Source organism: Danio rerio, chromosome 17 (genome assembly GCF_049306965.1).
Source record: "Danio rerio strain Tuebingen ecotype United States chromosome 17, GRCz12tu, whole genome shotgun sequence".
Taxonomy (NCBI): domain Eukaryota; kingdom Metazoa; phylum Chordata; class Actinopteri; order Cypriniformes; family Danionidae; genus Danio; species Danio rerio.
The window spans coordinates 17613498-17636760 of NC_133192.1; the positions used below are offsets into that span (position 1 = coordinate 17613498).

General features: G+C 34.0%; 1 protein-coding gene across 2 annotated transcripts in view; it reads right to left on the reverse strand.

Annotated features, from left to right (window-relative positions):
* tdp1 (tyrosyl-DNA phosphodiesterase 1) overlaps window positions 1-23263 on the reverse strand; it is a 73956-nt gene that overhangs the window by 2985 nt on the left and 47708 nt on the right. For both annotated transcript variants that reach the window (XR_012393304.1, XM_695082.9), the window contains one exon: window positions 18354-18459. Coding sequence is in view for 1 of the 2 variants with exons in the window: in XM_695082.9 (XP_700174.2) it covers window positions 18354-18459 (106 nt within the window). In the remaining variant the exon portion in view is untranslated. The remainder of the gene's footprint in view (window positions 1-18353; window positions 18460-23263) is intronic.

A 23263-nucleotide genomic window follows, 5' to 3' on the forward strand; every position in this document is an offset into this window, starting at 1 on the left:
TTAATAATTTAATTAGCACAACAAATTCAAGAACCTTCAATAATGACAGACAGTCTATTCCTCTAACAGCAGGAACACACAGCGGTAGGGCTATACACAGACATTCACATCCAGGCTTAATTGTTGCCTGGAACCACATCAATATATGTGAAGACGCCAAAACTCATCAAAACCTTCCATACTCCAGAATTGGGTGCATAAAAATGCCCCGTGACTTACAAAATTAATCATCAGTGGGTAAAAAACGTGCAGACATTTATGTTTAGTATTTTATTTGTGGCATTATTTTATTTCTGGCACCTTTTTTTGATTGGACAGTACTTTTTTGACAGGAAGTGAAGAGAGAGATGCAGTGATTGGGAAATGTTTGTGATTTGGTACTCAAACTCACAGTTATGCTATATGCTGGTGCACTGACCACTAGGTTATCTGCGCCAACAAACACACATATCTTTGATGAGCTAATCTAGCCCTGCATATTTGAAAAACTGTTCATACGTGCTCAAGCTAGGGAAAGTGGCTCATTGTCACTGACATAACAGAATGTGCAAATGACACTAAAACTGCAAGCAACCTGACCCAAAGGAAAATGGTTTTACTGTAAATAATCAATCAAAGAAAGAACCAATGATTGCTAATGTAATTATCACGTTTAATGAATAAAATACAATGTGTTAATATGTGACATGTACACACTGGTGCAGCATGTGTGTGTTTATATGATCAAAATAGTTTTAGTTAATGCTTTTCTCGGTTCACACATCAGAGGTGGACCATTGTGTCACTCACTATCTCTAGATTACTCATGATATGTTTTTCGCCTTGAATGAATTTTTGTGTGAAAGTTGAATATTTTGAATGAGCACTGATTATGTTATTGAGGTAAATTCCATACATTTGCAGTAAACACTTTGTAATTGACCTCTATTTGCGCGTTTACATTGACTGTGTATGTAATTTACTCATGTGAATACCTAAATTCATGTTTAGTGTGTAGTGTATTATTTTCTTTCCAAATGTGCAGAGAATATTGCACATATTAAAGAGATAGTTCATACTAAAAAAGAAAACGACTCCACCATTTACTCTCCCTAATGTGGTTTTAAACCTTTATGAGTTTTTCGTCTGCTGAACTCAAAAGTTATTTTGAAGAGTGCTGGTTGCTGGTACTCATTCACTTCGATAGTAGGATAAAAAAAAGGCAATTGGTGTCACAGCAACCAAGAGAAGAAAGAAATTCAAATAGGCTTTGAACTAGTGAAGGATGACAACGATTTCATTTTTGAGTGAACTATTGCTTAATGTGAAAAGGCCAACATTTACTCATGAATGTCCGTAGTGTGGTAAAGGCTAATGTCATCTAATTATTAGCCTTGTTAAGCCTTTACTCCATGAGGGTAAAATTAACATTTTACAATGTATTAGTTGTGTTAGATGATATGCTAATGGATAATCAGATAATTAATGATCCGACTAATTACTAATAATCCACAATAGACACAACACATCAGTAAACCTCTTTTCAAGAGTTCACACTTAGATCATAAGATCCTCGTGCGCCCGGGGCTGCCTCCCATTTGAAGGGCGAGGGGGAAGTTTGAGCTTTGGTAGGTCTCGAGAACTCCCCTGCTTATTTATGGCTAGTGGCAAATTAGGAACTGCTATGGAGAGATGTATTGCTAACTAAGAGCTCATCCTAATTATTTATGACTGCACATGCTTTCCGAAAGCAAGACAGACTTACCAGTGCTGAGTTGTAAGACCCTATATTGATGACTGGGTGAGGACGCGTCCACGGACCCACAGCACACAGTATTTAGCCATTCATGTAGGTTCGTATGTGATTATTTCCATGATCCATGGGGTTTGTTGCATGTTTTTCCCCGCGATCCTGTCAGGGTCGATACAGCAAAGCTATATGTGTCCAGCAAGCATTTTTTGTCGGGAGAGCAGTACGAGAACTGGAGAATGGCGGACTTCATCTTTTATCAGTGGAGTTTGTTCACATTTAGACACATCGCCGTGCTGCTGAGTTTGCCTAAATCCTCCAGATTCCCAGCAGGGCTAATGGTTGCAACAAGCAGGGCAAGAGACTTGCTGCATTGAGTCTGCATTCAGACCAGTGTATTGAGGGAGAAGTCTTCATTTTTAGTGTTTATATGAACATGATTATCTTTATAATGATATAAATTGTGGTTATCTGTATATGAAATTACGAATAACAAAAGTAGCAGGGCATTAAATTAATGTTTATTTCTTTGAATTTCAACTTTGTAAACTATAGGGTCATGCATCTACTCACAGTTTGTCTCATTTTGTGAGCCGACTGACTAAAGTTGTTCGCTCCCCACCTCTGCTGGCCACACCCACTCCTGCCTCTGCTTGCAGAGCAACCCATTATGAAGCATTTTTTGAAAAAAATTCTGAGGTAGACTTGAACCGAAAGTAGGGGGTTTCATGGCCCTTTAACGGCCTGTTTCCACTGAGTGCTACAGTACGGTACGGGTCACCTTTATTAGGCTTGAGTTTTCACTGCCAAAAGAATACCAATGGGCGTGGTGTAAAAATAGCAAAATAGCCTACTGTGACGTCTGCAATTATATGAAATAAATAAATAAATGCAACATATATGAACACATGTAGACTCTTACAGTCTTTGATATGTTACCAATTACAGAAAAACTACAGACAGCATACATTTAGTCCTTTTTTGGGTTCAAAAACAACATGCAACATATAGTCCACAGTATCTGCATCTTTAATCTTCACCAGCACATGTAACCTCTGTTAGAAAGTATTTCCGTCATTCCGAGTTTATAATAGTCCAAAAGGTGACACAATAGTTAAACACGGCAGTTTATTTATGTTTGCTATAAGAATAATTTGCTCCTTTGTTTTTTCTGGCTTCTCCTTTGTTTTTTCGCGTTTTACTTTCATGTTTATCTGTTCCTGAAAGGATCGGATGTCAAAAAGCACTTCAATAATCACGTGCACATTATTATCATCAGCTCAAGAAGTTTGTTATTTCAAATAGAGACGTGCGGTGAACGCAAGCGAGAAATTGAAACTGCTCGCTCTTTAGATGACCTTGTAAACACAGCAGGGTAGATTCTTGGCTTTGTGGCTGTTCATCAAGACGACGACAAGGTTTGTTTGCACTCAGGTCGACCATGGCTCGTTACTATATGTATGTATTATTACGGTGTAAAGTTTCGGCTGTGTATTCAAAAATGACGCTTCCTTTGTTTTTATGCTTCTAGCTTGTGCACGAGCTGATGACGTATCTTTGTAAACAATAGTGTTCACTTGTGCGTCTTGCTCTTCCTTTTGTTACCCTTTTAATGTGCTAGGTACCATTCAGAAAGGGTACCCAAAAAGTGGTACGGTACGGTTCACTTTTTGGTCCCTTTTGTCAGTGGAAACAGCAGTAAAAGTTTACCAAGCCGCACCGTACTGTACCACTAAAGTGATTTAGCAATCATCTGATTGGTGAATCGAATTAGCTAATGAGGTATGAACAAACCACACAGTAAACTGATATCCCGTTCTGTTTCTCCAACTTATCTGCAAGTGTTATTAAAAATTTATGCATGCTTGCTTCATTTCCTCCCCATATTTAAAATGGGAAATAATGAAATCCACACTTAATTGATTTTAAGGGGCTATCGATGCTCAATCAATCATGATTAACCGTTAGCATCCAAAGTGCAAGCAATCTCAAAATCCCCCCCAAAATATCTCCAGAAAATAACAATGTCCAATAAAAAAATGAATGTATAATTTTAGTCACTATCCATTTTCAAGATATGGAAAACTGCAGCTCGGACATTTTTGTTATGAATGCATCCCAAAAAAGACAAGGCTTAGAAGATAGCAATTCTCAATTTTGTGTGAGTGATTCCCACGAGAGGATGTGAAGCAGCACTCAGCGGTCTCCTCTCTGAATTAGAGAACGAGACTCGAGAAGGTGATTCTCAATCACAATGCCTGATCCTCCTCCTTTAGTCCAAAACGGAGAGTGAGTCTGTTTGAGGAGCAGAAACTGATGGAAAGTTCTGAGCTGATTTAATACAAAATGAAACCATCCTATTCTCATCAGTGAGCAGAAACAGCAGCGGTCGAGTCAGAAATAGACACAGAGATGCATCAGGTTAGTCTTAATATAGAGGTGCAGGTACACTTGAGGTATAAAGTCTGCGTCTGTCACTGGGTTCAGCATGTATTAATATCACAGGTGTTGATGACGGGGGCTGAGATTACATGAACTGTACAGAACTGAGTCAGAATGACAGATGTTCTTACTAAATAAAATATTAATCTGATATATATATATATATATATATATATATATATATATATATATATATATATATTTATATATATATATATATATATATATATATATATATATATATATATATATATATATATATATATATATATATATATATATAACAACTTATGTAAAATGACAATAAAAGTTAGATGAAAACATCATCTAAAATAAAATTAAATAAAATCATTCCCTATTTTAAAATGACAGTTTGATATGTAAATTGTCATTACTGTGCTACTGTACATTTTTTTGAAAGTAATTTTTTTTCCTTCATTTTTTGCTGTACTTATTACTGTAAAAAAGTTTATAAAAAATAATTAAAATTGTGTCACTCTCGCCGCCTCATTGTCGTGATTTGTGCCGCAGGATGTCTATTAGTGTCTTTGCATTGACTTAACATGTAAATCACTTGTGCTTGACGCTTCATCTGCGTCTTGCGTTGACGCCGCTTAAGACCTTAAGACTTTTGCACAAATCCATTGATCTAAAAGGTATGGAGCAAGTACAAGTCATTACTTTTAGGTAAACTATACCTTTAATATACAAGAAAATATGGAAATGTACACAATATCCAGAACAAAATTACTTTTAGAATAAAAACCTATACATGCTGTATATAATATTCAGGTCTGGACTCTGTGGAGGCAATTTCATGACTATTTTTGTTTCATAAGATGGTTTTCTCTCCATGATAAGATTTCATTACATTAGCAGTGTGTTTGGGATCATTATCAAGCTGAAAAAAACTACTACAATTTAGGTTCTTGTAGGAATTACATGACAAATTAAAATCTGTCTGTATTTTTCAGCATTCACAATCTCATCAATTCAGGCAATATTGAAAACAGATCAAACCAGACAGATACCCCATTTTTTTTCAGTCATTCTTCAATCTTTAACTTTTTTTTTCTTAAACAATTATGTCCAAAAAATCCAACTAGAACCTGTCTTTTCTATCTGTGTTTGAATTAAAAAGTAATAATAATAATAAAAAAAACGTTTTTTACTATTTTTTACACAAGAGAACAAAAAACTATAAATGGGGTGAAAATGCACTAGTTCACCCCAAATGTTTTATTTACCCATGATTTACCCCCCCCCCCCCCCTTGTGGTTTCAAACCGTTAATCCGAATTACTTTATTCTGTTGAACACAAAAGAAGGTATTTTGAAAAAGCCGAAAACATAAATCTTCTGACTTCCATTGTAGAAACAAAACATGCCATGGAAGTAAATGGTTACAGGTTACTAGCTTTTATCTTCAAAATATATCTACTTTTGTTTTTAACAGATGAAAAAGTCAAGCAGGTTGATAGAAATGCCAAGATCTGCATACATTTTGAAAATGTACATACAAAACATGCGCATAACTAAGCAGGATAAACTTTTTATTCGATAGGAAAAAATGCACATAAACTATGATGGAAACACTGTTACTGAACAAATTTTAGTATGCACATTAAAAGATCATGTGATTTTGTTATAAGAGATCATGTGATGACAAAAATGTGTGAATGGACAAACCAGCAGGTTGAGCACACTGTAAAACATCTGAAATGTTCACTGCATGTCGGCATCGTCTTCTGAGGTAAAAGTCATTTATTAAATAAAGAAAAGATTCACGCAGCTTCTCCTACCCCAGCAAATTCTGTTTTTATGGTTGATATTTGACACAAGTAACTCAGAAAGTAACGATTTTGTTCTCTTTGATTCATTGGATGGAAATGCTGCTTTATTTGCACGTCTTTTATGAGATAATGCGATTTATGAATGGAAATAAAACTAATGATCACAAGATTTTTGGAAGAACTATCCCATTTAATGTTAGGAAAAAGCATCTATGATGAAAATCTTTACTGTCCCAAAACACAAACTGATGAATTTCTTTTGATTTGCTAGTGAAATACAGCAATAATCATAACTCGAAGTAATCTGTTCTCAAAATAATAATAATAAAAACAGAAAAAGCTGTTTCTCCAAAACGTTCAATAATAAATTATTAAAAAGGATTAGTTTGGATCTTGCATTCAAAATTATTCATTACAAAAGTCTATTAATTCAACCTCATGCTGGAGCAAATGAAGCAGGCAGCAGAAATAACACTTGAGACGAGATTATTTCCCAGGCAAAAATGAAATCAAGTGCAAGAGAAAGTCTTTTTTTTAACCTCGTTGGAACATTTTAATATCATACACTTCTGTGTGAAAAAGATCAGGAATGGAAGAGCGGTTGCCATGGTGCACGCATGAAAGTTTGCAATGCACATCTGCTTTGAAAAACCCAGGGTTATCTGTCGGTGTCCTAAAAGGTTTAATTATAGCTCTTAAATGGACTTCTGGGTATATTATGAAGTCTGCTTTACAGAGGGATGCAAAGTTGTAAAGCTTTGAATGACCTGAAGAGGCAGAACCGTTTGTGCTACTCGATTATATTAAGTGTTACACAGTTATGCAAATCGATGACATTGGAACAGGTCCAATGAGAAACAGAATATAGTACAAATGAGTTTGAGCAGGGACAGTGGCAGGACACACTTAATTCGATTGGATTAGAAAATATTGGTAGGAAAAGTGCTGTTATTAAGCATTTGTGCACTGATAGATGAGGTGAATGCTGCATAAGGTCTTACTGGAAACAACTTTCATCAGAGCATCTTATGAGTGCTGCACTGTAAAACAATTATATGATCAATTAGTCCTGACAGCATATGTTTTTAGGTCATTGTAGCTTAATAAACAAAGTTAATCATGTTTTAACTTAAAAATAAGTTACGTAAGCTGTTTTAAGTCAGTTTTACATAGTATAAGTTCAATGGATTTATCAGGTTAATTTGATTCCGCTTAAAATGTAAGGCAATCAGGATTTTTTTACAGTGTGTTTGTAAAGTCTTTGAGACCATGAAAACAGCTGTCTTCCACATTCAGTCATTTGCACACACTCAAATTAGATTATTTTATCGTCCATCAGATAAAATGTGAAACAAATCAAAGCTTTTTCACATGTAAATGCAATCGAAAAAATTAGACAGATCCTTGCTGAAAAACGGTGGTGACCAGGGGTTTGTTGATCTTGTTATTTAAAAAAAAGTGAAAGGTTTTTGAAAACCATGCCATTACTGATGTAAACTACAAAAATGCAATTCTGAGAAAACAGTTACGCCACGCACAAGCCTAATGAATGCGTATGTGTGCAGACCCATGGTGTTACTAGCGGCCAGAGGCTTTCTTCAGGTTTTTGCAAGTCCATGTAAATGGATCTTTTTGCTGTCTGTACTGGAAACCTTTCAAAAACGTAAAGCAAACACATTTGCGTCTTTAGTATAGTGTTGTGATGTATACTCTAATGGCTGGCAAGTTTAACAGGGTTGATTTTAACAGGGATTAGCTTACTTTGAATATAAACAGATAAAAAAAGAAAAATAATAATGAGATATGGGAAAATGAGAGCATATTATTATACCATCTATAATCTGATCATACTGTACACAGTATTCACTATAGCTCAAAAGATTAGGGTTTATCTTGTTTAATGTTTTTTTATGTTTTTGAAAAAAAAGACTCCTTTGTTTACTAAAGTTGCGTTTATTTGTAATAATTTGTTTATTTGAAATCAAGTCAAGTTACTTTCATTCATACTACACTTTATGCAATGTAGATTGTCAAAGTCACTATACTGTACATGGATAAGAAGCCATAATTTTTTCAGTTTGTGAAGCACATTTAGCATGTCAGGCAGAAAGCAGAATAGTGGTGGAATGCTAGTGTAGATCTAGTTAAATTAAAACAGATTTATTTAGGTTTAGTATGAATGTCACTGTTAAAGGAAGGCGACAGTGGCAAGGAACTAAAACTGCACCAACTGATGGAAGTAGAAAAAAAAAATCTTGGGAAAAACCAGGCTCAGCTGGGAAACCAGTTCTCCTCTGGCCTAATGGAATGAAATGGAAAGACACAATAGCAGACCTGTAGTCTAACTGACGTGAATGCTTTTAAGAATGATGAGTGTCTGTCTTTACATTACAGTAAAAATATAAAATGCATTATATTTAAATGTTTTTTTTCCTTGTGATAGTGGTGATCAAATTGAAGTACTAATTTCTTTAATTAAAAAAAGAATGAAAAGTCGAATTGGCTTTTCTATGGGATCACTATAAAAACCTGATTGAAACTTAACTTTAATCAGTGCGTAATCAGTGCAGAAACTGACTAAACACACTGAGGACCGCCCACTTTCCCTCTTGATCTGCAGGCCACGCCCACTCATGCCACTTAAAGTCTCTGTTATCAAAAGACCTGCATTGCCATGGCAACACAGAGGGTTTCTGCTTCAGTTCAAGAACTGATGACACCCTTTGCTTTCAATAGTACCATCAATTGTCGCCTCCATTTTCTCAAAATGATGAAAGGTCGTCAAACTGACGACAGCACCCGAAGCACTGCTATTTTCATTTACGTTGACCAGTGGATTTACTTTGCAATTATAGAGCAATCAAAAGGTCTGTGACAAAGACTGACATAAGTACTAGTGATTCCTGATGTTATCAGTAGCATGTCAGACAGCTGACACCAAGAAACAGAATGAAATACCAGAAAAAAAAAAAAAAAACAATTACACACGATCACGTTCAGTCTGCATGCTCTTCTTTCAGCATTAGGTGCCATGACAACTTCAGGCGCTTTTTTTTTCTGCAAACGGCTGTACCTACAACCATATTTCAGAGCCTATCATTTCAGGTTTACCCTGCAAGGCATGGTTAAATATCATGTCACATCCAAACAAAGCAATGGCATTTCCTGCACCCTTTACTTATGAACCTGGTTTAAAAATTGGAGATAAATATGAAATGACATAATGTGCTTTCTTTAAAACTGAAGATATAGGCTTTGTGAAACAATAACTGCATAAATATTACAATATTCCTAAATATTAAAGAGCCCCTACACTCAGAAAAAAAGGCACACAGTGGTAGAAATAATGTTAGTTAAGGACCAGTTTTGTACCTTGGTAAAAGTTGTACCTTATATAGTACAGAAAATACCTTTTATAATACTGTTCTGTACCTTTTGTGGTACAATTTAAATGAAAATACACAATTGTTCTTATAAAAACAGTACATAAGTGTTGGACGACGACTCTAAATATTACTGAATAAGCAAAGTGATTATGAATAAATTCCATATTAAAACATAAATCGTTATATAAAAGTATATGTTTAAAGAAACTCATAATCATTAATTATTAAGTTCTATAATACAAAACTACTGGTAAAACAAAACTATAGATTTTTAAATAAACATTTAGGGCATTTTAACTAAAGATTTGTTCAGCATTTTCTGATAAATACAGTTTCATTACTGATATCTGCACCTTTTGGCGTTTGCTTTACACGGACGTGAACTGGCAAAAGTCCTGCATATACGAAGTGTTAATGCAGACATGTTAGTATTGTAAAACTAATCAACATTGTGCATGTCTTGTTACAATACTTGTGCATAATTCTATTTCTATTTTAAAATGAAGTACATTAAATTAACTTTTTAGTGATTACAAAGGTATTGTGTGAACATCGAAGAAAACAATGTTTTATATTGTACATGGGAGAATGTATTTCTGTAGCATTTTTGTGAAAAGTGTTGTGACATGTTTGGCAAAAACGTGATCTATTGATTTATGTTCAAGTATTTTCTATTCTTCATTATAAGAGGAAAAGGTGGGTTTACACAAAAATATTTTTTTTGAAACATTAATCAAAAATGCATTTGATGTTTTACTGAAAATAAAACTTTGGATATGGCAAAAAGCCTTTTAATAGTTCTTAAAGGAACACAATGTCAATGTACCTTCATGGTTCAGATTGTACCTTTGATGAAGGTACAATATTGTATCTGCATGTTTTAAAAACCAAAAATACATTTTGTTTTCCTATGGTAGAAATCAAATCCTTAAAGTTACAAATTGCAATAGCACACATTTGTTTCTTGCTTTAAGGTACAATTCTGTCCCATAAAAAGGTACTGCCTTAGTGACATTCATTTATACCTTCTTTGGTCCAACATTGTACCATTTTTTTCTGAGAGTGTATTATGGGTTTTTGAAAATGTCCTTTCATGTAGTGTGTAACGCAGCACTAAGTGAATGAAAACATACAGCTGAGGTTTAAATCTGACCCGTTGAAAAATATTGATTCTTTAACGAAATAGTCGACTCAAGAGTCGAATAAATGAATCATGTTGGGTTTGGATCTTTAGCTTGAATGTGACGATGTCGATACGGGTACATCACCACATATGAAGTGCCGGTTTTGGTAAATACGTGAACCTTCAGACACTAATGGAGTGCAGGTGACCACGGGACTGATCATGACAAAAGGTAGTTATTACTGACAAATGGAGATTCGGCTGCTGGGAATAAAAGGTTAAAGTTCATTTTCACAACAATACTACAGTATAGCCAACTGTGTGCTCTTTTCCTGCCATTTTTCGGATGATTGATTCAATAACCTATGCTGCAACGCAGGATTTCCTATTGAAGGAGTAGCAGAGACTACTATGCTTGGGATTTTGTCAGACTTTGACATGGACTTTGTCAGTAACCTTTACAGTCCAAATGGACCAGTTTCTTCTACCTCCAGGTCATAAAAATTGTTGCCTCGTTTTGTGTAGTTTTTTGTGTAGCCAAATATGTGTTTAATTGTATGTTATCAGTTGTAATCGGTACATGCGGCTAGTAATCACATATCTTTTATAGATCAGTGCTTGTACTGTATCTCTCAGATAAAACCGTCATGGGGCTGTTCACATATTGTGTCCAAAACCAATTTAAATGCGTTTCTGAACTTGTGATCCTCTGCCATTTGCCTTTGCTATGGCCACCATCAGCTGTTCCTCACACATGCGGCACGGTCAATTTTCAAAACAGTTTAACTTTTGCCACTCTGTGGATTAATACTGAATGTGTGTCATTGTTTATTGAGGTTAGGCTTAAGAGTGGAGTATAATGTTGGTGTTTAACTGCATTGCTTTAATGCATTCCTGCACTGGGCTCTCACATACTCTGTGTGCTATTGCTATCTCATGCAGTTAAACAATCATAACAGACTGGCTTCTCGGACCAATCAGCGCTGATTAGCTTAATGTTAAGGAGGGGTTTGGGAACAAATGAATCGCTAAACGAATCATATGGGAGTCGTTGGGACAATTAGTTAAAAATAAATGCATATTATAAGACAATGAAAGTGTTTTTTGACCTTGCATGTATATAAGCCTATTGTTGGAGACCACTTAAACCAAAATATGGCTTTTCATAACGCAAAATAGGGGCTCTTTAAAATATCAAGACTCTATTTGAAATGTTTTTAACACAAATATAAAGGTTTTAGCAGCACAATTGACCATGTCATCACACCAATGCTAATGTGGGATCTTTTTACTGACATTACCGCAAAGCTGCATGTATTTAATGCAAAAATAGTGAAACGGCCTTGTAAAGCATCCTGCCTCTGAATCAGTGTATTTGCACAGTAGTGTCAGCTACCAAACACTGTAATTACCCAGCAGATGATAATGAGTTAATTTACTGTCATCAGCATGTCCTGCAGGCTATAGTTTGGGTTCATCTGCAAGCAAGCCGTCATTCAAAACAATGCAGCTTTACTAAAGCTGCCATATACTTGACTCATGACCAAAATGCATATTTACATTAAATACCAGGCTGTTCGTTTATACATTCTGGCATATGGAAAACTGGCAATTAACATCTGACCTTTTTCTTCTTCAAGATATACACAGTACTGTTCAAAAATGTTTAGTGTAAATATTGGGAAACGCACTCATAGGCAACTTTATCAGTGATCCAATTTTGCCTTCAAAACAACCTAAACCATACCTGTTAACATGTCTCTGAAATTCTGGAAACCACGGGGTGGGGGAAGTAGGGTATGATGGCGGTGTGTGTTTGTCGGAATAACACAGGTAGGAACCAGATTAGTAACTGCACTGTGGTGTTGTAACTGTACTGTGAACCGGGTTTCGAGCGGTTGCTGCGATCAGATACTATACCAACAGTTGGTGACCAAGGAGTGTTAATGTTACAGACTGTACCAAAAAGCTGAGGACCAGGGGTGGGGTGAAATTATGGGAGTTTTCTGGGAGAAATAACAAAACGCAAGGCAGCAGGTGGGTCTAAAATAAAGGAGACTCCCAGGAAAAACTGTATGATAGCATATATGGACTAAATAGAGTTTTTTTTTTCGAGAAGCGCCCACAGCACTGCACATTTTGCATGTCTCTTTCATCTCATACAACCATTTTGATAGAGTTCTAGAATCTCTGATAATGAGCTGAGTTAAATCAGAGTTAAATCGGATGTGTTTGACTAAGGAAAAAGCAAAACATGCAGGTTTGGTTCGATTACCATTATCATGTTATCGATTCGATTCAATTCTACAGTACTGTGCACAAATCTTAGGCCACCACCAGCTTCGGGAGGCTAAGACTTTTTGCACAAATCTATCCATCTAAAAGGTATGGAGCAAGTGCAAGTCCTTGCTTCTAGGTAAACTATACCTATAATATACAAACATATGGGAAATGTACACGATACTCAAAACAAAATTACTTTTGGAGTCAAAACTTATACATGCTGTATATAATATTCAGATCTGGACTCTGTGGAGGCCATTTCATGACTATTTTTGTTTCATTAGCTGTTGAAAGGAGTCTGTTTGGGATCATGCTGAAAAAAATAACTATTACAAATTAGGTGCTTTCTAGTAGGAATTACATGATGAATTAAAACCTGTCTGTATTTTTTAGCATTCTCAAACCCATCAATTCAGGCAATATTGACAACAGATCAAACCAGACTCCAGTATTTTTTATTCAATCTTCCATCTTTCTCTAACTCCTTTTTTTGTCTTAAACAGCTGGACCCAATTAAAATCCAACTAGAACCAGTATTTTTTGGATGTGTTTTAATAAAGAGAATGAGAAGTAATATATAATGTCGATCCGAATGTAAATAAGGCCTAGGACTTTTGCACAGTACTGTATATCAAGATGCATTGACAACAAACTGCATCCTCAATTTTCTAATTTACTTAAAATGTATACACTTCTGGCATTAAATACAAACAGATATGTGAACTCAACCTGTAATTTTACCTTCTCTTAGGAAACATTCTTCTCGATTGTGTCAAACATTATATAAGAGATAATAACATGTTCAGCATTCTTCTCATCGAGGTGGAGCTTTTTGAGCATGCTCTTAGCAGTAACATGCCGGATCTTGGGTCTGACTGCACCATCATTATCAATTAATGTCCCAAAAAACTCACATACATAGAGCATAGTTAGACTATTAAAATAATTGGAACATTTTTAATTAATTATATGAATTAGTCCAGCCTCATTCCCTATTTCCTATATTAGTCTACTGATATTGTCCACGGAAAAGACAATGAATACAAGTGAGTGAATTGAAGCACTGAGTGGACCAGAAAGAATGACGTTTTGTTTGAGCTTTGCTGGTTGATAAATCCATTCAATTAAAAATCTTGGTTAGAACCTGTGTTAATAATTAACACTTATCAAGTGGTCTATTAATAACAAAACATTATTTAGGACTTAGGATGATCAATTTGTAATTTTTTTATTCTAATGGTTCATATTCTTATTGTTTTATTGCATCTTTTTATTGTTGTGCTGTTTCTGCTTGCCTTGTATTGTTGGTATGTTGCCTTGTAGCACTTTGAGTCTAAAAAAAAGTACATTACAAATAAAATTTACTATTATTTTTTTATGTTTCTGTCATGTATACAAACATTACATCAAGCAAATAATAATTTATTTAGAAACATTCACTGATAGGATTACGCTATACGCTTATGGTCTGATGTGGAAATTAATTCGGTGTGTGATGTCTCACTGTGACTGAGTAAACATCAGAACATCCACTGGAAATGGCTGCACCCTCAACCATTGCACCCCAAACTTGCCTCAAAACACCTCCTTGGAAGTTTCTTTTGACAAATAAGTGCTTAATTAGCTGGTTTGGGTGTATCTAATTGGGGTTGGAGGTAAACTCTGAAAACCTTTCAATTATTTAAGGGTATAGAGGGTGACTTTGGAGACAGCCCTGGCTGCTGTGGAGCAAATTTTAGTATAGTGAACTCATTTTCATGTTCAAGAAAACAGCTTGAGATGATTTAAGCTATGTGACATATGTAGTGTGTCATCCACCTGGAAGTAGCATCACACAATGGGTTCATTGTGGTCATAAAAGGATAGAGATGCTCAGGTGTTTAAATGATACGCTAAAGGTATCGAGGGAACCAAAGCCAGACAATAATACTAGAGTTGAACAATATATTGCTTGAGCATTTTTATATTATTGTATAAAACTGTTTATTCAAGGACAACCATGTCCAGAAAACCATAAAGCACTGTTTATTAAACATTTATTTTTGCTCTGTCGTTTTTATAAATGCTTGTGATTAATTCTATTTTATGCAGATGCTCTGCTTAAAAATAGGCTTGGTCACCCCAGTTTATCTAAACTAGTAACTTCTTCCAAATAGAGCTATTTAAATCATCTGGTGAAATTATATTCATATCGCAACAAAACAAAATATTGCAATGTCAATTTTTCCAATATCATACAGCCCTAAATAATAACATTACAAAACACCATCGTACCAGCAACCTGAACCAAATTCTACACCAAATTCTGACTCTAGACACACTACGATTCAAATTCCACTGCTGAAATGGAGGCTCATCAGACCAGGCAACCTTTTTTCAAATCATCTATAGTGCAATTTTGGTGAGCCAGTGTAAATTGTAGCCTTGGCCTCCTGTTGTTAACTGGCAGGAGTATGACGTGTGTCAGCTGTAGTTTATCTGCTTCAATGTTTTTTTCATGATGGATTCAGAGGTGTTTTTCTGCAGATCTCAGCTTTAGCGAGTAGTTATTTGAGATATTCTTGCCCTTCTATCAGGTTGAACCAGTCGGCTCATTCTCCTCTGAACTCTGGTATCAACAGAACATTTTCCTCCACCAAACTACCACTCACTAGAAGCTTTGTCTTTATTTTTTAAGACCATTCTCTTTAAAACTGAAACACTGCTGTAAATGAGTAGTTTCTGAAACATTCAGGCCAGTCTGGCTGACACCAACAATCATCATTTAATGATCTTTCATCCCTATTCTGATGCTTGGATTGAACTTCAGGAGATTAATATTTAGCAAATAAAGTGATGGGTGAGTCTACTGACACAATTAGTTTTTTTATGTAACCCTTTGCACAAAAACATAAGATTCTGACAGTATTCTGATTATCTTCTGATTGGTTCTTGGGATATAGAAGCTTTTGCTGTCAGAAGCAATTGGCGTTAGCGGCTTTGCCAACAAACTGTTATTTCTGAATGCCCTGACGCTGCGATTCAGATGATTTGAAGCAAAAAATATTTGCCTAAAGCATTCACTCAATGGCAGTATGTCATTTTTGGTGGAAGTGGCATTTAGTGGCTTTTGCATCAGAACTCTTCATATATAAATACACACAGGCATGCATATAATTGAGAAAATGTTTCTATTTAGACATAAAATATTTGTGTTTATGATACAAATTATATATAAATAAATGCATCTGTAACAAGATTGCTTTTTTATAGTTTGGTTTCTATGTATGTGTGTGCATATATATCGCAAATGCATTATATATAAAATAAACACACACATCTATTATGTCAAAACAAACTTTTAGTTTAAATTCGAATAATCTTGTTTAATCTTTTTTATCATTAGTAGGGGTGTAACAGATCACGGTTAATCTGTGATTCGTGTGGATCATAACCCACGGTTCGGAACACACGTGACCCACGAATTGATACTTTTTTTAACTTGTAGATTATTCCTAAATTTGTAACAATCGCCTCTCACGTCAATCAATTCACATGTATGAAAGCATTTAGGCTTTACTGTAAATATAAAGATGATGGAAGTTGTAGTGGGTTATTCGGGATGTGATGGGTTTCTTAGGTTATTAAAGGTGTTTTCAGTCACTACTTGTTTAGCCTGCATTTATGCATTCAATGTAAGCTGCACGATCAATCAATAAAAGATCAGGATCTTACCATCCACGCAACATGAATTATAAATGATGGTGATTTGCATACAGTTATTAATCCTTTGAATCGCTGCATTCAAATCTGTTTTTGAAAAACGCAAAAGTTCAAGAAAACAATTCAGTCGTCAGTCTTTTGAGTTCATTATAACGTTACAAACAATCACAAAACACAAAAGTACTATGAAAACAGTTTGTAGTTTAGATAAAACTACTGATGTTTATGGTAAAGATTAAAATCATTGTCAAAACTTAACGCTCAAAAATGAAAGTTGTAGGTGGCAGTTACATTGTTTAACCAATAGGTGTCGACAACCAGCTATCAAAAATATGCCACTAAATAATTTTTCAAAAATGGCACATCGAGCAATTAAACATGAAGTTTTATGAGTGAATAACTGAATCATTTATTAAAAATGAGACTAAAAATAAATATAGGTCATACAAATTATGTTAGATTTCTACATTTAGCGTTATCAGCAACAACAGTATTGATTTTCACAGTACTGAACATTTTACAATTTATTTTTATTCATCTGGTTATTTCTTAATTTTATTTTTAATAAAGTGAAAGGTTCTAAGTTCTGTTTGTTAAAACCAAAAGTTTTTTTCAGTGCTGTTTCTGTAATAAATGGAAAGCAAATGACATTTGTCTCCTCCCCTTTTTAGCTGATCTGAAAAAGGGTCCAATCCGTGACTAAAAAAACAATGCTATCCAAATCGTGAGATTTGTGATCCGTTACACCACAAATAATTAGTAATGTGCATTTAGAAAACATTAAAAGACTATTTAGCATTAAGATTAATTTTTAACCATCAGATCCTAGATTTTCAAATAGTTGTATCTTGGCCAAATATTGTCCTGCCCTAACAAAGTATACATCAACGCAAACTTATTCATTCAGCTTTTATGTGATGTACGTCAATTTTTTTTTGTGGTCCAGGGTCAGATTTAGAAGCAAACTGCATTAGAATATGCTGACTTGATGCTAAAGAAACAATTATTATTATTATTATCATCCGTATTAATAAAACTGTGCTGCTTATTTATTTATTTATTTATTTTTTGTAGAAACCTTTGTTCAAGCCTTTTGATGAACAGTAATTTCCAAAAAACAAATCACATAGGCCAACCAACCTCCTTAGTCAGTTTGTACATACTTTTTCCTAAAGGGTCATAAAAACTTTAATGAATGAATCTTTAATATTTACAAATACATGCTTTGGCAAATGAGAAGATGAGAGAGAGCTTGGGTGGCAGTAAATAGCATGTCTCCTCGTTATCAATCCTATTTAACGGCTCAGAGCACAGCACTGTGCAGCAAATGAAATGGCTATTAATTGTGTCATGAACACCCCTTGTGCTGTCAGCAATTAAAATAAGCACTTAGCCATCGCACTTAGCTGTCTTTTAACACCTCGCTCATCACATACAGTGAAGTACACTTTAAATAGACACTTATTAGGCTGTTATAATTAAGCAGAATGATAGTGAGCTTGGAAAAGAGTATATTTTTAAGTAAAAGTGCAAACTACGACAACTGCGTCTTTTAAAATATTATTTATATATATTTAGCTTGGAAACCAGCCTGCCCAGACAGCAACCTTTCACTTGCTGTTTTGATTTGTGCAATTAATATCTACAGAGTGTTTCCTGAGGAATCATTTGAACTCTGCATTTCAAAGTAAAGGTTAACCTTTCTTCAAGCTATGATTCAGTGTACTTCGAGTTAAGCAAACCTTTAAGTTTGATGCAAATGCTGCACTGATGTGTAAAGCTGTCACTTTAAGTACGTGTGGTTGTTTAGAGATTAAAAGAATATGTCTGACATTTTAATGAAGTTCGGAATTAAATGAATATTACTTAAGGGAATGACGCATGCGTTGGTCTCACCTTTGCTTGAGTAACGCTGAGGTGGGAGGTCAAAGGGCACAGGGAAGCCAATTGAGGAGCTGCAGGCCGGAAACACATTCTTCTCCACTGGAAATGTGCTCATGTTCTACACAGACAATAGGACATTTATTAATGGCTGATAGTGATCTTTGGTTAACGCTCATCAAAATATCATTCATTGCAAAAAGAAAACCTATTTAAAAGATAAAAATCATTACCATATTAATTAACCCTGCAAGAGAGGATGTACATTACTGTTGAAAAAATAAGTCCTTACATTATTATCATCAATGTTATTTATTAGTAATGTTATAGAAGATATCTTAATACAAAGTTTTAAAGTAAAATATCTTTATTTTACAATGCTTTACAACAACAACAAACTGTTATTTTAAACAGACAGATATAAAAACAGACACTAACTGTCTGACCAGTTGGTTGTCAAATGACTCGGCAATTATCCCACTCATCTCTAATGGCTTGATAGATTAAGGGGCAAAAAAATAAAACAAAAACAAAACATTACATGCAAAATAATGACAAATATAACAAAATAACCTTAACATATACATAAACCAGTTGCACAAAATATATTTTATATAATATATAATTATTTGCACCCCTGTTTTTTTCCCCAATTTCTGTTTAACGGAGAGAAGATTTGAACACATTTCTAAACACAATAGTTTTAATATCTCAGTTCTAATAACTGATTTATTTAATCTTTGCCATGATGACAGTAAATAATATTCGACTAGATATTTTTCAAAACCCTTCTAGACAGCTTAAAGTGACATTCAAAGGCTTAACTAGGTAAATTAGGTTAACTAGGCAGGTTAGGGTAATTAGGCAAGTTATTGTATATCAATGGTTTGTTCTGTAGACTGTCCAACAGAAATATAGCTTAAAGGGGCTAATAATTTTGTCCTTAAAATGGTGTTTAAAAATTAAAAACTGCTTTTACTCAAGCCAAAATAAAACAAATAAGACTCTTCTATAAGAAAAAAATATTATCAGACATACTATGAAAATTTTCTTGCTTTGTTGAACATCATTTGGGAAATATTAAAAATAAATAAATAAATTCAAAGGGGGGCTAAAAATTCTGACTTCAACTCTATATACACACACACACACACACATGCATATTAATGTGATGCAGTGTATTAAAAATAGTTTTTTGGTAGCTAACTTTATTCAGTTAACATATTTCACTTCTATTAACAAACAATGGTAATTTAATGTTATTTCTAATACTTCTAATGTTACAATAATACTCTTAATATTGCAATAAACAAATAAAAACCTATGCAGGATTTCATATGATTTCATACAAACACTGGATTTCCTACAACCTACAAACATCAGTCTTTGTTGATGTGCATTCATGTATTATTTATTTTTTTCCAGATCTGTTACAATAACCATTACATTTGCACAACTGTGTGTACAACATAAAAACCCAGAATTCCCATTTATTTTAACCCCATCTGAACAGGTCTAAAGATATGCCATGACTCCCATAAACTCAGATGATGGTGATAGCATGGTCACATAAGTGCTCGGCAAACTCTAATGAGAAGGTGTGCATTCACTCGTCCTGTTTTCTGTGGGTAAAGTCAGAGGGGAACAGAGCTGTTCTGAGTGAAGCTAAACTCTCATTTGTGTGGTGGGCATGAAGATGGAGGGGGCTGGATAGATTTAAAGGGCAGTGGGGAATATATCACCTAGACTCAGACAGCTAATGCTTTCACAAAGCCCAGAGAGATGCAGCATGCAAACACTGTCCTGTTATTCCTGAAATAAAAAAACAGGAAGCGACCCAGAACCTCACCACAAAACATAGGATGCGGTTTATTCTGGATGACATATTTGGATCACTGAGATAAATTACATTTAATAATCATTTACTCAGTTGCCTTTTCTAAAACCAATAAAAACTTTGTTAAAAGTTCATGGTTGATCTGTCAGTTTATTTGTTTAAGTACATTTATTCCACATTTATTATTATACACTCTGTCAAAATAAAACAATACATTTTTGTTTTATTTTACAAAACAAAGCAAAAGCAAAGCAAAACACTAAACAAAAAGCAAAGCAAAACAAAAAAACAAAAATGAAACAAAAAACAAAACAAAACAAAAAAGCAAAACAAAAAAAGCAAAAACGTTAAAAAAAACAAAGCAAAACAAAATGAGGCAAAAAAAACAAACAACAACAAACAAACAAAACAAAACGAAACACGAAACAAAAAATAAACAAAAAATAAATAAAAAGCAAAGCAAAACAAAAACAAAACAAAAAAGCAAAGCAAAGCAAAACAAAAATTAAACAAAAAAACTAAACAAAAGCAAAACAAAAATGAAACAACAAAACAAAAAAAACAAAAGCAAAACAAAAATGAAACAAAAACAAAATAAAACACATAAAAAGCAAAGCAAAACAATAAAAAAACTAAACAAAAGCAAAGCAAAACAAAAACTAAACAAAAGCAAAGCAAAGCAAAACAAAACAAATAACAAAACAAAAGCAAAACAAAAGCAAAACAAAACACAACTCGACAAAACAAAAACAAAACACGAAACAAAACAAAACTAATTTTTAAAAAACAAAGCAAAAATTATACACTCAGTCAAAACAAAAACAAAGTAAAAAGCAAAGCAAAAAACAAAACAAACTTCAAAATCAATAATTTTTTTTTAAATCTACGAATTATCCATAACAAAACACAGAATTAATCAAAGTAAAAAAAAAAAAAGTTACACATTCTTCTAGACTTGTATTAAATCAGATTGTTCCACAGTTGTGAAAGTGAATAAGCAATTTATATGTATATTTACATTGTATAGGCAAATTTAATTAAGAAACAAACTATTTCAAAAAGAATTTCATTTATCGACAGATATTTCTAAGTTAAAGTTAAGAATACTACAATTGGAGACTTGTGAGCAAAGTCCTTAACAACCTTCAAACTTCTAGTTAAATCTCAGATGTCACATTTAACAATGATAAATCCTGTTTGTTTAACTAATAAAGACATCTTATTGGTTGAGCAGAGACATCATTGGGGTTAATGTGGTCTGAAATAACCTGAGGGTGAGTAAATGATTGAGCGATTTATCTGCATTTCCCCTCATTCTGCAGAAGGGAAACAAACTGACAAAGTCTAACGCACTTAATTGTTGTGGCACGAACAATTTCTTCTGATAAATTAACCAAACAAAAAAAAAGTAGATTTTCACTATGGTATAGCTTTACTAGATTATTTGTCACCAGTGTCTTAAAGTTTATGAAATCCAGCTGTTCTGCAGCAGCTTTATGCGCAGTTAAAAATAAGTATGTTGTTCAGGAGGAAGCCAAACAGTAAATATTCAATTGGATCAGAGCTAAGATGGTGAAACAAAGATATTTGTGCTTTCATCACTAAACAGAACATCTAGGTCAGATTTATACAGCGTTCAATGGCTGAAGGTAATTTACAAATAGCTATTTTTGCATCTCACTTTATTGAATATGCATTTGAAATAGTTTCCCATTCAGACGCAATACTTATGAGAGGAAATTAATTGAAATGAATTTTCGCAATGCAATTTATTAACGTGAGCTCCTTGAATATACGGTATTTGAGGCACTATATAATGCCTAAAAAGCATTAATGTTGCACTTGTAATGAAATTGCTAAAAGAGACACCGCTGAGAACAGACAGTGTGTGGTATAAGGTAGAATTTTTCCATGTTTATTAGGAACGCTAGAGAAACACACGGTCAGAACATTTTGTTTAGCAAAAATGTCATTTTTAATTTGCTTTAAAGACGACTTGGAACAAACAACGCAGTCACATAATATCAGCGTGATCTTATTTTCTCAGAAAGGGTGCGAGCTGTTCTCATTGTGCTTGAACTGTCAAAAACACGTCAAACTGTACATCTTGTGGACTGTCTCACATAAATGCAGTCAGATTACAGGAAGTTAATGTGAAGAGCCGTGCAAGTGCATGGGGACTGTCCAGTTCTGACGTCTTTCACTTTTGCATGTGCTGTAAAAGGTTTTTATCATTGTCTTGAGGCCACTTATTGAGGCAATAATTCTTGTCTATTTTGTAGATATGCCAATTCTTTGGTTAATAGTAGAGGTGTCTTGTGTTTAAGTAGTTTTACTGCGTGTATTTATTAACAGGATAAAATACATTTAAAAAATCAATGTTGGGTAGTTACTAACAATGCTCTACCACTAATGCTACTGTGCTTCTTATCTGAGAACACTGTGAAATATAGTTGAAGTCAGAATTGTTAGCCCCATAAATTATTAGCCATCCTGTTTATTTTTTGTCAAATTTCTAATTAGCAAAAAGAATTTTTTCAACACATTTCTTAACATAATAGTTAATAACTCATATAATAGTTGATTTATTTTATCTCTGCCATCATGATAGTACATGATATTTTACTAGATATTTTTCAAGACACTTCTACACAGCTTAAAGTGACATTATAGGCTTAACAAGGTGAATTAGGTTAACTAGGCAGGTTGGGGTAATTAGGCAAGTTATTGTATAATGATGGTTTGTTCTGTAGACTATCGATAAAAAAATAGCTTAAAGGGGCTAATAATTTTTTTCTTAAAATGGTGTTAAAAAAATTTATAACTGCTTTTATAGCCAAAATAAAACAAATAAGACTTTCTCCAGAAGAAAAAAATATTCTCAGACATACTGTGAAAATTTCCTTGCTCTGTTAAACATCATATGGAAAATATTTTAAAAAGAAAAGAAATAAATCAAAGGGGGATAATAATTCTGACTTCAACTGTATATCCTACATTAGCAGTTTCCCGTATTTTGTGATGCATGCTTATTTATTATTTCCCCTGATTCTGTTATTTAACAGACTTATCTCTCTCTATATTATTC